The 19,020-nt window shown below is 46.0% G+C and overlaps 1 protein-coding gene across 8 annotated transcripts in view; it reads right to left on the bottom strand.

Annotated features, from left to right (window-relative positions):
- Nucleotides 1–18,712, bottom strand: part of zip (myosin heavy chain 10) — a 278,670-nt gene extending 259,958 nt beyond the window's left edge. For 7 of the 8 annotated variants that reach the window (XM_071663896.1, XM_071663889.1, XM_071663894.1 and 4 more), the window contains exon 1: nt 18,145–18,712. In XM_071663896.1, the coding sequence (XP_071519997.1) occupies nt 18,145–18,489 (345 nt within the window). In that variant the 5' untranslated portion in view covers nt 18,490–18,712. The remainder of the gene's footprint in view (nt 1–18,144) is intronic. The other variant, XM_071663892.1, reaches the window with a different exon arrangement.
- Between the last annotated feature and the right edge of the window lie 308 nt (nt 18,713–19,020).

Below are 19,020 nucleotides of genomic sequence, written 5' to 3'. Positions count from 1 at the left end.
ATGCTTTACAGTACACAACTGTCTAGCCACTAACAGGGCAAGCACTCTCTGGGTTACCAAGCCCACCTGTCATCCTCCTATGTCCATTTACTGTACCTGTGTATGCTCTATACTGGCCTCCAGCTTCCCCTAGCAAAGCACCCTTCATGGCTATGGAGGAGAAGGAAGGAAGGAAGCACTGAGCGTCTTTCGTCAGCATGGGTGAGGGAGACCGACATCTTGTATCTGTGATATCCGCGGCCCCCAGGTACACAGACTCCGCCACAAGGTCAGGGTATGATGCAATCTGCTCAGCAGTGACAGTTTTTACCTTACTTCACCATCCACTGCAGTACTTCTGGCGCAGGCCAGGACGACCCCTAAAGGTACGACGCCGGCCCGCCCTCGGTCCTCATCCATAAATGTCACGTCAAAGGCCAGATTAGCACACTCCCCTTGCCAAAGTACTCAAGGGCCGGCCTGGCCCGGTATGTTCAAGGGTCGTCCCACTGCACTCAAATGTCGTCCGGTCGTGCTTGAGGTCGTCCCATCGTACTCAAGGGTCACCCCGTCGTGCTCAAGGGTTCGTACATCAGCCACGACTCGCAGGCAATAAAGCCCAAACATTTTACTTATAAGATAGTGGAACTTATTAGACGTTACGACTGACATGAGTTGCCAGATCCACAGCAACACTGCAGGACAATACTGCACGTGTGTTACACAATATCCGTCACATAACATCCACTTGCTTATAGGAATGGGTCACAACAGATGCAGAGAACCATGGAGAGCAAACCTTATCAAACGCTAATCGAATAATTACCCAAATCTTTTCTACCATTACAGATATTAGTATTATTATCATTATCACTATTATCATTAATAATATCGGTAAAATTATCATCATATCATACCGATATTATAATAACCTCTAACCCCTTTTATTGGTCTTCCGTAGCTCCGAGGCTGCGCCCCACGCAGGAGCAAGGGAAGGTGGGTTTCTCGAGCAAGAGAAGGTTCTCGACGACACTGCACGATACTACATTCGTCTCGCTCTTGCTGTTACCACTTCGCCATCACTGGTATCCTGCTGAACGTAAGGTAATCCAATACATTCTCTGGGCTCACAAACTATCCTTAAAACAACACTGGATAAAAGTTATCCAAACATTCATTCATTATCACCCATGACCTCTTTCCCAGAGACTGCTGCAGCTCAAAGGCCGTGCCGCGCTCACCAGCAGAATGGACTCCGGTAAAGCAAGAAGTTCTTTAAGGAAAAAGAACTTTCGTCAAATGATGATACAGCCTGGCCAAAGGTGACTCTTCAATCGTGGTGTAACCTCACGCAGGCGGAGTCCGGTAACACACACAATATATTTTCCTACGATTCCACGGGGAAAATGAAACATTTTCCCCGTGGACTCGTAGGAATATACTTGATCACGCGAAATATCGATTCCAATATATATATATATATATATATATATATATATATATATATATATATATATATATATATATATGTGTGTGTGTGTGTGTGTGTGTGTGTGTGTGTGTGTGTGTGTGAGTGTGTGTGTGTGTGTGTGTGTGTGTTACGATTTATAAACATCCAAATAACGTATCATACTACAACCAAAACACGAACGAACAAAAAGCTATTGCAACCACAAGTCCATCCGGTTCAGACCAAACACACACACAGAGTCCAGGCCAGCTGGCTGGTAGGGTGAGGGTGAGGCTGGCTGGTGTTGAAGCCGTACATGGCATACCATCCACCCTCCCCCGACTCCATGCAAACACTTCCATCCCCCCCTCCCCCTGCACCAGCTGTCTACTGCTGCTCCTCTAGGGCCACGCCCCTCAGAGAGAGAGAGAGAGAGAGAGAGAGAGAGAGAGAGAGAGAGAGAGAGAGAGAGAGAGAGCACTTATTCCGACTTTTTCCAAAATACAGAGCTAACGCGTAGAGATCGCCGCAGTAAATTAGTTACAATCAACGAGTTATGTTAGTTACGTTCAGTGATGTGTCACGTACGACAAGGAGAGGCTGCATGTTTGTGGAGGGAAAGCCAGCTGTCACGGTGTGTGTGAGGCACAGAGTAAGGACTACCCGGGCCACAGGAATGACACTTGACAGCCACTAGTGAGCTGCTCACTGCGAAGCCGTCACTAACCTTCCCAAAAACAAGGCGGATAGCGCCATTAATGTACTTCCCTGGTCGGCGGCTGCGTACCAGAGAGAGAGAGAGAGAGAGAGAGAGAGGCCTATACAGTGATGGTCGAGAGGCGTAAACCCATACTGCTCTCTCGTTCCAATACCTTCCTCCCCAAGTAGCCAACCCTCCCATCAACACGAGTCGGTCCTCCCAACAACCTCGACTCGTCCCCCACCCTGTATACACGCCGCTTCAAACAATCAGTAGCCGGTCCCTCCCATCCATTCCATCAATCCGTAACCAACCCTTCCAACCTTCAACAAGTCAGAGAGCAACTTCCTCAGCAACCAACCTCTTCCCGTCCTCCTCCCCTTCCTTCGTATCAGTCACCAGACTACGAGGTTCCAAGCCGGCCTAGCATCTGAAGAAAAATTTAAAACCCCTCGGCTGTCCCTTGTGGTATAACTTCAGCGATTTAATTTTCTCGAGCAAACCCGACAGCGCCCCATTCCTATACCACCCCTTATTTGGTCACAACTCTTCGTATATTGAATGACAACTTTAAGTGCACTGTACTTCATAAGATCCTGGGGGGGAGCGCGGGAGATGCTGATTGGCAACTCGATCCTCGAACCAGACACCTCCTCCTTGCTGGTGCCATCCCTTTAAGACGTCACCCATAATTATATCTGGCCCAGCTGCTACTCCAAGAAGCCTTTTTGCAGTTCTCTTTAATCGATAAAAAAAGACCCAAGACTTGCCAAGTTCAGTGACAGATTGGGCCAGACAGACAGCCCCTCCTAGCCTTGAACTTGATTCTTTCATGCGTAGCCAAGTCACTTATTTTTCCCAAATTAGTCTGAAGTCCCGCGCACTAATATTCTACCACCGAACGTCAGTAATCAAATAAAGACCGACTATATTTCACCCTGACTTTCCCCCGTACTCCAGATATAAACCGGGGTCACCTCAAACGACCCCCTCCGTCGATAACTTCTTAAACTCAAGAGCTGTCCGCCACTCCTGGCAACTCGCTGGAGACGGGCATGTGGAGCTAGGTGGCAACTGACGGGTACAAACAGCCAGGGCTGCTGCGCTGCCACCCTCACCACCACCACACACCACTAGCTGCCGCCCCTCAGGGTACCGGTATGCCTCTCAATGCCCTTATGCCTCAGACCTATGCACTAACGGGAGTGGCAGCAGCAGCAGCGCCGGTTGTACCGGTTCTCCCATATAAGCAATAAATAATGAGGGTGACAACATGACGCTATCTCCGCTGAACCACCACTACTAGCAACATCACACTGCATTTCTAAATCCTGTTCTTACGTTACAGAAACAAGGATGACGTCACCGTCTGCCATTACTGAGAGCCAGGAAAAGTTATATTCAGCGCACGACATCATCAGCAACCATCGGTTCCTCTAGGGAAATAAACTATGCACGAATAACAATCATTCGTTACCCACGAAAACAGTTATGATGAGCGAACGAAATAAAAACGCAGGCTGCCTCGACCTTGACTTCTACAGTCGACATCAGGCAGTGACGACTGCACAAGACCTTATACCAGTCAGAAAGAAAGTTACTACCGAATGTTACCGGTCCTCTAGCAGCGGTAGCAACTCGTGTTACCTTTCCGTACGATATTCTTTCAACATAACCCTTCATCACAATGGCGTGGCCTCTGACAGACCCGTAGTGTTCAAGGATTGTACCTCAATTTACTATACGACAACAGAACTAAATAATCAAACTAGATGGATTCTTACGAAACAACTGCCATACCCACGCACTCTTACAAGATCATATGTATTGAATTACATATCCGAATAACAGATACTAGTAGCCATGCAGGAGTACCGCACTCGCTTTTTAATCTGCACTCTTGACACACACACACACACACACAAAGTATTTCAAGAAACTACCTGGAAAAATTTACATATCTGTGCTGGAACCAGAATACACGTTGACGAAACACACACACACACACACACATTCTAGAAACAAATAAGAGATCGGAAATCCTGCATCCGGCAAGCTGCTCGCCCTCGCCCTCTTGGACTCACTCACAGCAAACGTGGTCAAGTGCTTGGGGGGGAGGGGGAGCACTGAGCACCGGGGTGAGCACTGTATACCAAAGTGAGCACCGGGGCAAGCCAGAGTGAGAATATCATCAACCTACCATGTCCATCAGTAATATATCCGTATATATACATCACATACAAACAGATGTATGACTGCGTAACGAAAATCACAGTGCATACTCAAATCTAGTATTTGAATTCTACAAATCCGTCGGCCAGACTGCATCACAAACAAAAGTATTAAATCCGAAGACTAACAAGTGTCTGCCCTTTCACATAAGCCACTCAAAATCCCGCCTAATCTCAAAAAAGCAGGTAACACAACACGCAAAAAGTAATTCTATAAAATAGGATAACACCCAGTGGAAGGTTCTAATATCTTCACTATACCACAGCACACAAGTTACTCAAGACATATGCCCTAAATCTTAACATAAACACCACCACTTGATCTGCATATGATCGGCCAAGAGCTTCAGAATACAGGACATCGATACGTGTCCACTGGTCTGTTACGTGTGTATTGAAGTCACCCCCCAAAAAAGTGTGTACGTGACGAGACTTGACAGAGGTGTGGGGGGATGGTGGAGGTGGGGGGGGGGGGGGAATGTGGGGAAGAAGCTTCCTCCAGGCGGATATCATGTTTGTTCCCCCCCCCCCTCTCTCTCTCTCTCTCTCTCCCTGGATCCCAGCTGAAGCTAACTTCCTGTGCGGCTCCTAAGGGGAAATGGCTGGGATGTTGGAGAAAGTCGTGTGTGATGCACGTTAGGGCGCCCTTACACCATACACACACACACACACACACACACCCGTCATCTATATCACGTTTTTTTCCCACACTCAGCACCGTTCCTTCAACAACTTCGGTAGCGGTCGTGCACAGAGCCTCTGCTTTACTCCCTAGTCTCCATCTCTATATCTTGGGGATTTAGGATGCTATTACCGTCCTGCACCAGATAACCTTGTCACAGACTATTAGTTTTTTCTTACGGTGGTTAAAGGAGAGGATGAAGAGGTGGGACAGGGGATGGGATAGTGTGAAATGGAGCAGGATGAAACGTGTACGGCTTTAGTTGTTTTTTATAGTTTATGATGTATCCGGAGTTTTTTCTTTTTATGTCTAATTCATATACCCCGAGCAGACTGGGGGTACGAATGTACTATTGTTTAAGGTTTCCGTGTACTCTCTCTCTCTCTCTCTCTCTCTCTCTCTCTCTCTCTCTCTCTCTCTCTCTCAGATCTCACTGGGAAATGAAAACCAATAAAGTGTACGCTAACCACCTTACGGGAAAGACGTCCCTCCTCCCTTCCCCTCAACCGCTGCCCCTCACATTACAAGGCACACCTTATGGTAAGGTTGTAAGGGCTCTCTGCCCTCCCAGAGCTATCTGGAAACCACCCTGCCATCACTCTCACTGCTCCTCCGATCTGTCAGGCTATTTGAGGCGGTGGTCTACAGGCCTACACCTACTACACTATCACCTTGGAAACCCAAATATACTTTATATATGTTCAAAAAGTTTTTCAATTTCTTAGGCGAGTGCCGCATGTTTTCCAACATCAAGATGTTGGTAGTTGTGTTGTTAGGAACCACGCTTTCCAAGGGGCTCCATGTGCAAGTGATGACCTACGTCTAGTCTGATCTCCCGAAACCAGTGATTTAAAGTTCCCAGAAGTTTGGAAATGACACATTTTCCGACTCGTAACATCTCCCACAGTGAAAAAGTGAAATTTAGCACAGGAAAAACATTCTAGTCAAGGTATACGAGAACCGAGGAGTGGCTGTACACCATCAGACAATTACTCTAAATAACTTACATTACCTTCCATAATACAGTTTTGACTCCCCCCCCCCCCCCCCCAAGAACGACGAAGCTGAAACCCATCATCGCTGAAGACCACGATTCTTCAGCAAGCCATGCACGACTTTACCCATATTCAATCAAATCAAAATCTCCTCGGCTAATGGTCCTCTTCCTCTGGAGGATTAGAGAGGTCGTCATTCAACATGCAACGCCTTTTCTCAGACGTCACCTGGAGGTTACACAACCTCCCAGAAGACGTATCCGGAGACGACGGGGGTCGGTCTGGTTGGTTAAAGATAAGAGCACCATTTATGGGCATTACTATGGCCCAGTTTACACACACACAACCAGGGTCTTGCATCCTGTGTGTGTCGTGGCAGCGGACGCCTCCAAGCTTCACGTGGCACTGCTGCTAGACCTGGGCACGGTAATGTCTCGTGGGGCAGCAATGCCCGGGGTTTTCTGGTTCGTGCACGACTGTATCCCACTGTAGTGCCACCTTATCGGTCATATGGGCAGATGTGTAGGCAGTTATAATCCCGATACGTTATCTCTCTCTCTCCACCAAGGCCAGCTGTCCTGGTGGTTTACGGGTTTAGAAAGGTTCTAATTGAACTACCTTTACCGGGGGTCAGGTTAAAGGTCAACCCTTTATTTCGTGCCAAGGCGGGCAGAGTACACTGGGCGGCGACCTACAGTCTTGTCTGGCGTGAAAATGCTACACATCACCTTCAACTACACCCAGGATGAGAAGAGGCAATGATATTTTGAATGAAAGCGAGAAAGAGAGAGAGAGAGAGAGAGAGAGAGAGAGAGAGAGAGAGAGAGAGAGAGAGAGAGAGAGACTGAAGGGAGACCACAACAGCCAAACAAGAAATCCTTCAATACCGTTTTCTGTTCTCAAACTTTAAACCAGCTGGAAGCAAAACCCGTCAGCCGCAGGAGGGAGGCCCTGGCCACCATGGGAAGGGCCTCACCTGCACCCACAACACTAGAACAACAACCATAAGTTTTTTGCGGCGCCAAAATTCGTGCAGAATGGGAAGCGAGAGGAGAGAGAGAGAGAGAGAGAGAGAGAGAGAGAGAGAGAGAGAGAGAGAGAGAGAGAGAGAGAGAGAGAGAGAGTCATAAATGAAAATGATTCAGAATACAAAAATCTTCCAGGCAAATAATATCTGTTGCTCCTGCACGAGAGAGAGAGAGAGAGAGAGAGAGAGAGAGAGAGAGAGAGAGAGAGAGAGAGAGAGAGAGAGGCAATTAATGTTTAACTTTTCGTCACTTTTGATTTTTTGTAAAACTTAGTTTCTGAACTTGTAATTACAACCACGCCAGGTACCATTATGAGGCGACACACAGGATCGTGATCGTGTCATTTTGACTGATTTGTGCCGCTGTCAGCCGCGTGTTCATTATACACTCAACTCTCATCATACGAGTGGTAGCGCAAAAAGGATCACAGAGGTCACGAAGGGCCTTCGCCAGACCCTATTGGGCAGATGCTGGTTACACAAGTTGTTACAAAATTGGTGGTTCATTAGACAAGCTTACATACACTGTATACAATCAATTTATCAACTAAAACTTTTGGGAATTTATCTTGTCAAGATGTGAGCTTTCTATTGGCCAGCCACTGACACCCCCTTGGCCACCCATCTCCAACTACCCAGTCAGCCATAATCATCCCCTTGGCCTGCCACTACTAGCCCTTGGCCTGCCCCATCATCCTCTTGTCCTGCCATAACTAGCCAGTGGCCTGCCCTCATAATCCTCTTGGCCTGCGACCACTAGCCCTTGGCCTGCCCCATCATGGCCTGCCACCACTATCATCCCCTTGGCCATGCACTGCCAAGTCGACTCAGGTAGGTATGGAGGGGAGTGGCAGAGAAAGCTTGCTGTACAGGAAACCCAAATATGGAAGGCAGCCAGCGGTCCGTGATAAAGGGCACACCCAGCTTTATCTACACATCCCCTACCACTTAACTACTAACCTTACAAACAACCTTACTGGACTTACTAACCTTCACTTACCCTACTACCACCATAACCAACACCAACAACCCTTACCCTGCTACCACCATAACCACCAACAACCCTTGCCCTACTACCACCATAACCAACACCAACAACCCTTGCCCTGCTACCACCATAACCAACACCAACAACCCTTACCCTGCTACCACCATAACCACCAACAACCCTTGCCCTACTACCACCATAACCAACACCAACAACCCTTGCCCTGCTACCACCATAACCAACACCAACAACCCTTACCCTGCTACCACCATAACCAACACCAACAACCCTTGCCCTGCTACCACCATAACCAACACCAACAACCCTTGCCCTACTACCACCATAACCAACACCAACAACCCTTGCCCTGCTACCACCATAACCAACACCAACAACCCTTACCCTGCTACCACCATAACCACCAACAACCCTTGCCCTACTACCACCATAACCAACACCAACAACCCTTGCCCTACTACCACCATAACCAACACCAACAACCCTTGCCCTAATACCACCATAACCAACACCAACAACCCTTGCCCTGCTACCACCATAACCACCAACAACCCTTGCCCTGCTACCACCATAACCACCAACAACCCTTGCCCTACTATCACCACAACCACCAACAACCCTTGCCCTACTACCACCATAAACCACCAACAACCCTTGCCCTGCTACACCCATAACCACCAACAACCCTTGCCCTGCTACCCCCATAACCACCAACAACCCTTGCCCTACTACCACCAAACCACCAACAACCCTTGCCCTACTATCACCACAACCACCAACAACCCTTGCCCTACTACCACATAAACCACCAACTCCTACACCATAACACCAACAACCCTTGCCCTTTGCTACCCCATAACCACCAACAACCCTTGCCCTGCTACCACCATTCACCACAACCTCTCACCACCAACCACCACACCTTGCCCTCTACCAACACACGACATCAACCTTGCCTTACCACATAACACCAACCCTTGCCCTGCTACCACCATAACCACCAACAACCCTTGCCCTGCTACCACCATTATCACCACCAACCCTTGCCTGCTACACCAAACCACAACACCTTCCCTGCTACCACCACACACGATAACCTTCCTTCTACCACAACCAAACCCTTGCCCTTCTACCACCATATCACCACCATAACCACCAACAACCCTTCCCCTGCTACCACCACCACGACGATCAACCCTTGCCCTTCTACCACCATAACCACCAACCCTTGCCCTGCTACCACCATAACCAACAACAACCTCTGCCTTGCTACCACCATAACCAATTAACAGTTTTCATCCCATTTCTACCTTCACTATCGACCTTACCTTCAATGTCATAATTGTTACCCTTACTTGACTGTGTCTACTACGGTACGGTAATCTGACACCAAGTGTACGATGGTATCAACCCTTGGGTATGATGTCCTGAACTGTGACCTCACCCTTAAGGGTCATATGAAAGGTCAGGCCAATATACGAAAGGGTCGTGCCGTCGTGTTCCAGGGTTTAACAATGGAAAACCACGCGCTAGTTTCGTTTGTCAAGTCGTCATCCATCACGCGAACAAGACTATATAATCTTATGTGTTCCAAGGAGCACTCGTATCCCCTGCTGTGGCCACACCATAGTCAACGGGGGGGAGGGAAATATCGTCTGGAATATACCAAAAGCACAAGCGTTCCACTTAGTTCCATAACCTGTGGTGACCTTTTCTTCAAGTTATGAACGAAGTTAAGTTCCAAGTTCTATTCTTTTTCTTATATGGGGGATAAAACACACACAAGTGAGCTATGTATCATATGTCACTCAATACCAGAGATGGTGAGAACACCTGCAGCTATAACGTTTCCTCAGTAACAACAGAGCGAGAGTTTTCAAGTTATGACCTGGGTCAGGTTGCAGGTCAGTGACTCAACTCTCCAGGACTGACCAAGAGACAGCGGACGAGCTGCCAGACAAGATTCCCACAGCATCTGCCACGCTACGCAGGCGACACAAAATTCTAAGCAACAATAAAGACTACAACATCTGAGGCTGTCCGGGAGTTGTAGGCATAAATGACCAAACTGGGGTCAGCAATGGGGATAAGTAAAATTGCATTATGCTGCGAAACCATTAACCACTGCTCGCGCGTACAGACAAGGGTCACAAGAACTCACAACTCGTTAAAAGTCGTCCCACTGTGTCTCCTCCTAACTTGTTTATACCACAGTAACGGGAGAGGTAGCAGTGCCCATGTTACCCCTACTTGCACTCCACTCGACCAAAGCCACACCCTCCATCGCCACCCTGACCAGTGCCACACCCACCACCTCTTGACCAGTATCAAGCTCTCCACCCCTTTGACCTGTGCTACAACCACCGCACCTTTGACCTGCGCTACAACCACCGCACCTTTGACCTGTGCCACAACCACCGCCACCCTCACCAGTGCCACACCCACCACCCACTTGACCAGAGTGACAACCTCCACCCCCTTGACAAGCGCCACAACTTAAGGTTGGGGTCAGAGGCCAAGAGCCACATCACCGTGTTCAGGAGTCGTGCGGTCGTGATCCAAGCCAAGTGTTCATGGGGTCACTGCGTGAGTCACCACCCACCCGCACGATGTAACCGGCAACAAGTCATAGCTACACAAGTATGGCGCCGCCCGGTGTACAGGTGTTCCCAGGCAGGTGTGAGACGTGCGGGGGGAGGGGTGGTGGTGTGGGAGGGTGGAGGGAGGTGTAAGTGCGGGGGAGGTGGGGAGGGGAGGAGAGCAGCATTACTCACTGATGTGACTCATATGTTCTACTAATCTCCTACCGTAATGCTCTTCACGTTTCATGCTCTCTCTCTCTCTCTCTCTCTCTCTCTCTCTCTCTCTCCTCCCTTTATCAACGACCTTTGACTCTTGCCCCCATCTGCAGTTAACTCTTCCCCTTTTCCCCCTCCAACCTCCAGCTCCCTCTTGACCTCTTTCACCCTTCAACCTCAGACCCTTGCCCCCTCTCTCTTCCAGTGATCTTTGACCCCAGCTCCCTCTCACCTCTCCACCTCCTACTCTTGGCCCTCCAACCTCAGCTGACCTCTCCCTTCCATTCCAATGACCTGTCTTCCTTTCATTCCCACCCCCCACTTCATAGTTATCCAACTCCCTCCAGCTCCCTACAAAGGTATCGTCACCTGCTTCCTCCATCCTGTGGGACCTCCACCTCTTGTCCATCAGCCTGGGGCGACCTCTGCCCCTGTCTTCCCTTCCACTTAGGCGTCAACGTCCCCTACCCGCCGTAAAGCCACGGTTCTCCCACCTTATCGTCTCGCCTCACGCTCCTGTAGCATAACTAGTCAACTATGCCTACCCCGTCATCCCCCCGACTCGTCTCATCCCTTGCTAACCTCTTCATTTCACCAAACACCTCATCTTCAGACCTAAGAAACCTCTACCTTCACTCAAAACTTTTATGAAGACCACAGCTTGTGGTAGCTACGTGCAGAAATACAGTGTCATACTGTGCACGACACTCTATAGGTCCACACTTCGAGAAATGTTTGGAAAAAAATATTCCAGTCAGGCGCAAATCTAAGGTTTTATAAAGTAGAAGATTTTAATGGCGTCCTGCCACCTGTGATGACTAACGACCCCAGTAATCACGTACTCCTTAATGATGTGAACATGTCCTACAGACGTGCCATGTATGACTCGGCTAACATGAACTCGGCCATAGAGCCAACCCCTACCACACGAACCACACACACACAACTACCAGTGAACAGCTACCACACCAGCGACTTGACTGTACACTTTATCGGTGCGAAATGCTGGCGAAAAACTAGAGCGCATCATGAACACAAGGTTAATTCACTGGGCAACCTATGACTGATGCTCAACAGGTGTGAGTCACACAATATTGATCCCGCTCTGAGTAACCTCAGCCCTACACGCACACCAACCAATACCCCATGACGGCGTCACGGCATGACAGTTGTAGACTCGACCTAACACAACCAGACCAGCTCGGTCATCGTCACGGCCTTGGCAGCCCTTGGGCCTTCATACTAAAAGGTAGTATCGCCGAGCATAAAGGCCGCACCGTCGTGCTCAAGAGATTAAAAAAAATCACGAATGTGTAACTACTTGGTTACGACATATCACATGTGAGAAAAAGTAGTAGCAGTAACCATGTGGCCTCTGACCAGACCCTTCAAGAGCAGTTACAATTGCTGTACAATGCTGTCACTATTGACATCAGACATGCAATTCGTACCTTAGTTATACAGGCACGTGGGGAGATGGTTGTACATGCTCGTAACAAACAGTGAAAACGGTGTTGCAAACAGGCCATCTCAGCGCTTCCGCCGAGAACTACAGTCGCATCTTGACAGTTCCTCAACTTCGAGTTGTCTAACAAGATGCCAACACAAAAGTTCCGCATCAATTACTTGTACAACAATAAGGAAATACAAATGTAACAGGATCAAAGAAACTACACTCTGATATCGGTCAACACCGAAAACACTACAATGCAGAGATGCATCAGGAAACATGGGAAAAAACAGAATAAACGCCAGGAGCCCATGTTTGGGAACCCATAAACAGGGAAATATGAGCAGTTTCATCCAAGGCTTACCTGACCAGCCAGTTTTCACAACGTATGACAGATGGAGAGCTACAGCATTAAACAGGCGGGTAGATCAGGACCTTTCAAAGGAATCTGGTTGCCAAATATGCTGCAGGGGAGAAAGACCGCAAAATCGGCGTAAAATGAAAATGCAAGCGTAAAATCCAGAGACTGTAACCATCTAACAAGGCCATAGAGAGTCCGTAGGAAATGTACATTCCAAGAGACAAGCTAGGAAGGATATGCGGCCGCGAACTCAAACAGCCAAATTGATCTGGAGAGCAAGTGTGGCTTCGGCCAAACCTACCTATGATGGTGGAAACCAGCTTTGTATATTTAAGTAGGGTAAACGTAAGGGAAAAATGAGTAAGGTAAACGTTCAGAAAATGCAGAGAAAGGCAAATGATAAAAGCAGAGGAATGCGTAAGCGTAAGGTAAAGGTAAAGGAAGGCATAAGGTAAACGCCAAGGAAAGCGTAAAGTACAAGCAGGGTAAGGTAAACGCAAGGGAAGGAGTTAGGTACAAGCACGGGAGGGCGCAACATACAGGAAAAAAGTTTTTGAAATTCACAATTTCATGACAGCAACATTAACCATGATGTTTTACAGATGTCGCCACTACGTGAAGCTCAGCCATGCTCAAAAATCAGTGTCGAGTCGTTCTCTCCAGGCAGCTATCTTATCGGCCACAAGGATAAGATAGTTCTGGACGAGACAATATGGCGTGGGCAACAGGACCTTACACTCTTCTTACAAGACTAATCAAGCAATGTCTATTTACAAAAATACAGCTGAGGAAAGAGTTTCAAATGAACAGCAACCCTGCTTTCATGAGTTGTCTGCCTGTGTCCAAGCCGCGGGGAGCGTCTGGCTGCTGCTTCCCACAGTTTATGCCCAGACCAGCCTCACGAGGAAAGTGCGTTATGCCACCACCCTGGTACAATTCCTTTCATCCGATCTCGGCCTCGACTGAGGCACGCTCGTTTCCTGTGTCATGCCCTCTACGAGGAAAGAAAAATCAAAGACCTCTAGGGCTGAGGCAGTCCTCCTAAGGCATGGGATACAGCAAATTGCACATCAAGAGGTTAAAAGCTGACCGGATCACTTCTGCAAATGTACAGGGAATTAGTGATCACTAATCACACCAATTAGCGTGTAAACTGTTGCCTGTAACAAGTACGAACCATTCATCATGGGGTTTCAAAAAATGGGTTCGACCAGATTCGCGTAATCTGTGACTGGAAACAAGCCTCCCGTGCACGAATGCATGAACCTTGAGTAAGACGATACGATAATCGAGACCAATGATACGATCAGATTACATGCTGCATCATCATACCAAAGGACAGTACCCTCATGCATAAAGGCTGTACTGTCGTGCTGACATGGGAAGTTGCACACAAGCTTCATCAGTCAACCGGTAGACATTACAATTATAGATAGCACTATCGTCCAAACAACTCGAGTTTGAGATTTTCATTTTTTTTTTTTTTAGCTGTAGCGTCATGGGCAACCGAATGCCCTTATCAAGGCCGTCTCATTAACGATATTATATGCGCCCTAGCCAGAGCCAGGTATCTTTCTTTTTACTAATCTGCAGTTAGGGAGAATGAACAACTGGATTGACTGTGAATCGGCTGCCGCAACCGGGATTCGAACCTACGTATTGCTAAAAACAAGACAATGTCTACAGTAAGCATGAGAGAGTCGGCTGTAGCCAGGGTCATCGTCGTGCGCCCCCGGGTATGGTATGCAAGCTCCAGGCCACGATAGTGACTATTGTTACTGGTCCTCATTACGTACTGAAGCAATTACTCAACAATAAGCAACCCAATAATCACGTGGACTAATGACTACCTTGGCTAAAGCGCCTTATTATAGAGTCGAGAGCTGCTATTCTTCCGTACGATTCAAATAATTATTTCCTTATCTATGAATTAAAGGATAAACGTTCCAAGGGGGAAAGAAACACGTACTATTTTCCATTTATGATCCTAAAATCAAAACTATACCGTCTCCTTATCAACTAATATGTCCATATTAATTACTTCCTACACATAACACACCCGATCTTTTGGTCACCATCTCAGGGTTTTGTCTGATAATGTCGGTCTTGAAAGAGAGAATGCTGGGCTCTGATTGCTGCATTTTGGTCTCAAAGTAAATATCATTCCTAAAGTCCCAATACACGAAAAAGATATAAAATTCCTGTACACTTTAGTTCACTATCAGAAAAATAAGAAAACCCCTGCTTCATAAAAATATGCTTCTAACTCCATCACAAATTACAAAAAAAAAAAAAAAAAAAAAATTACAAGAGGGTCCCATGCCAGCCTCTGCAACACGGGAGTTCCCAGAGCGTACCACAGGGAGATTAGCTTGGTCCGTTGTCACCCTGAACCACATGGGGCTTTAACCCTCGCGTGGCAAGGTCACACCACCACCCTCACTTTCCAGCATTAACCTCCCCCCCCCCAGCCCTTTTCTTTTAACGAAATCTAGTACAGTGTACTTTCCAAATCCTTACTGATCAAATACAACATGGGAAGTGCTGATACAAATACTAGTCCTCCATGGACTAAAGCAGGATTGTGTCCACTAAAAAGAAATGCTTTTGCTTAAAACCATATATATATATATATATATACATATATATATATATATATATATATATATATATATATATATATATAATTTTTGTTCGCAGTTTCCCGCGTTAGCAACGTAGCGCTAGGAACAAAATACCTCATTCGCTTATATACATTTTCTAGCTGCAAATGCACCGATATAACTGCCTGTATGACATAAGCAAAATAAAAAAAAAAATCAATTGTATTCTGTACACCTCAACACCATCCTTAGTAAGTGCTATCAATCTATCTAATATGTGAACTCGAGCTGATAAAAAAATCAATTGAATGGTAACATCCATTTACCTAATGCTGAATAAAACCAATTAAAATACGGGTGAAAATCTACCAAGCCCAACTAACTCAAAATAATGAAATAAATAAGTTTCAACAACGATCCGCACGGATGTAGTGGTACCCCAACCTATTCAAAGCTATTTCTGGACACGACACTTGTAACCTAAATTCCTCTCGTAAGGTCACTTCTTACACGGAAACCTTAGGGTACGACAATGAGTCCAATAAACGACAAACTTCCAAGATGGAAAACGAACCAAAGCAAGACTATTGGTGCCTGGCAACCAAAGGAGATCGAGGAATGCCAAAGTAGGAGTATGACGTCACGGTTAAGCGGGCGCTGCTCCTCCGTCTGTTGAGGAGCCATTCACCTCGCAATGTTCTGAATACTTCACACTACCACTGATGGGTAGGAGCGAATATATTTAGTCTTCCAAATCACCGTATAACTATATTCTGTCATGGTCAAAATTCACCACTCTCACTTTGAAGAGACGGCGAGAATACTCTTCACAGATTGTAAATTCCCCTCACGTTTGCTTAATAATAGTGTCATTCAGTAACTCCAGTCATGTCAAGATCACTAGCAAAAGGAAATGAAAGATCTAAACGGTCATACTGTACCACAACTAAAACTTGGAAGTTTTTGAGCAAACCAGATCATACATAAAAAGTGTCAATTTTTTCTCAAATATTTACCCAAATGTTCTATTAACATTAGGCATCGTTAACAAAATATCTTAAACTGCCTAAATATATGGAAGAGTATACAGTTAATAAAACACCATGGGAAATACATAAATACATCTGGTTTGTTTATATAAACGAACAGGTTATTCCTAACATTGCATACACTGTATTTTCTAAACACTGGTTTTTCGCAAAATTGAGGTAGGAAAAAAACATTTTCGCTGTAGTAATAATGGTATGAGGGGGAAAAACAGGCTTACACGACAGCAACTTTACACACACACACACACACACACATATATATATATATATATATATATATATATATATATATATATATATATATATATATATATATATATCTTTTTCTTTTAAACCATTCGCCATTTCCCGCGCTAGCGAGGTAGCGTTAAGTACAGAGGACTGGGCCTTTTTTGGAATATCCTCACCTGGCCCCCTCTGTTCCTTCTTTTTGAAAAAAAAAAAAAAAAAAATGAGAGGGGAGGATTTCCAGCCCCCCGCTCCCTCCCCTTTCAGTCGCCTTCTACGACACGCAGGGAATACGTGGGAAGTATTCTTAATCCCCTATCCCCAGGGACAATATATATATATATATATATATATATATATATATATATATATATATATATATATAAAGCTGCTGTCGTTTAAGCCTGTTTTTCCCTAATAATAAAGTAATCATTCCAATGAAAATTTTACAATTCTATTCATAAAAGCCTATTCAAGAAATACACGAAAAATATTAATTAAACATATACCAATACCAACAAAACCTACACTTAATAAATAACAGGCAAAAAAATATACACATCATTGCAGCAGATAGTAAGAGTGAAAAGTTGCAAGAGAGGATCTTATCGCCCTCAAATGAGCCCACCTTCCCTACTCCCTCGTGTATATATATATATATATATATATATATATATATATATATATATATATATTATATATCGGTTGTCATGCAAATATCTACAATATACGGGACGTGAAGTGCATACTTGTGGGGGCCCCATCTATATAGTTATTCTTTATATCTATATTTCCATTCACGCAGTATTCTATTACTGTAATCTTTTATGACTTCTCTTGCCAAGTAATATTCTACTTCAAAAACTGTAGACTACATAGTGTCAAATGAAATGTCAACCCGTTTCTTCCTAATATCACGTGCAAGTCTATGGATGTGACCTAAACCCTGTACTTCAGGGACAATTTTCCCCACCGACGTAGACGTACTTTAATGTCCAAGAGTATTTTCGGTGGTTTGTTTTTGTAAAATATTCAAGAGTATACGAATTTGCCCGTGTACGTCTCTAAGTTTTAATGTAACCAAAGCTGTATCTTGACGTGACTGCAGGTCAGTGCGTTTTTTCTTAAGATGGGTGTAATTAATGACCGTCCTACACATAGGCAAACTTTTGTGTATCGATAGTGCTGTCTTTGAAGTTTGTCTGTGTACCCAACGATGTCATGCCACCTATTCTATAAGATATCCCAAATTAAGGGCAAATCTAAGTAATGAATTAGCACAAAACTCAAGACTGAATGATCTCGTCTGTTGACAGGTAGGAGTACAGACCTGACACACTACTCCCCTAGTTATTTGTCTACTTATAACTAATAACTCGTTACCTAACGTAGCCTATGACATAAGGATAATCGTAAACCACGGATTCTCCTCCCTCCCGTGAGGAAAAACAGAATCACTACATCAGTAGCCAGGAGTCGCTGGCATGGAGGGTACGGACCCCCTGGTACTGCCAGCCGGGCAACATGCCTCCCTCCTCCACTCACCCACGAGCCGCCACTCAACACCAAAATCTTTCATACTTACGTAAATGAGACCGGAGTAGTACCGCTCCTTGAGGTTGTGCAGAACCGAGGCTTCGTTAAGACAGGTGAGTTCGGCCATATCCTCCACCTTGTTGAATTTTGGAGGATTCATCTTCTGAATATCATCTTTGGCCACACGGACACGCTTGCCCGTGTCGGCGATCTCGACTTCGACTTCGTCCCCAACCTCTCCCTTGATACCGGCTGCCACGAACCCATGCTCTCCGTGGGGGATCCATACCAGCCTCTTCTGTGTCCACTCCGCCTGAGAAGCAGGATCTTCAAATGTATCCCGCGATACCACCAAGTACTTGAGCTCAGGATCGTTCACGTCAAAGTCCGCCATCTTGCCTCAGCGTCGTGGGGCGGGTAAAATGCTAATAAACGGTAGAAAGAAGTGATACTACACGCTTGAAATAGTTCTTTTTACACTGTACCTATTCGGTGTTGCACTAAGGTAACTGTTACCGTCATCAACATCTACAATCCATAGCAACTTAGTAAGAAATGACAGGCAGCGTGTAGCGAAGAGGCGCACACCTGTACCCGCCTGAGTTTGGGAGCAGACTGAGCAGGGGAGCTACGTGGGGCTCCTCGCTGGCTCGTTTCCCAACTTGAGCAACCTCTCAGTTACCGGCATGTGATCATAGTCACCAAACAGCTTAATATATTCGACAATTACTCGGCTTGTGACTATCAAATGCTTATCTTTGTAAAATGACAAAACTTTATACAGTATTCTTGCTACTAATAGCTTAACGCGAAAATAAATAGCTTTAAAAATTTCGCGCTGCTTTCACCGACACGTGGGGAAATACCTTTTGTCGGCTACACATCTGAGACCCAACCCGAGTACAGTTGTTCATAATTATTGCAT

Source organism: Panulirus ornatus, chromosome 8 (genome assembly GCF_036320965.1).
Source record: "Panulirus ornatus isolate Po-2019 chromosome 8, ASM3632096v1, whole genome shotgun sequence".
NCBI classification, from domain to species: domain Eukaryota; kingdom Metazoa; phylum Arthropoda; class Malacostraca; order Decapoda; family Palinuridae; genus Panulirus; species Panulirus ornatus.
Note: the sequence above shows the minus strand (reverse complement) of the source record. Positions and strands in the feature narration are given on the sequence as shown.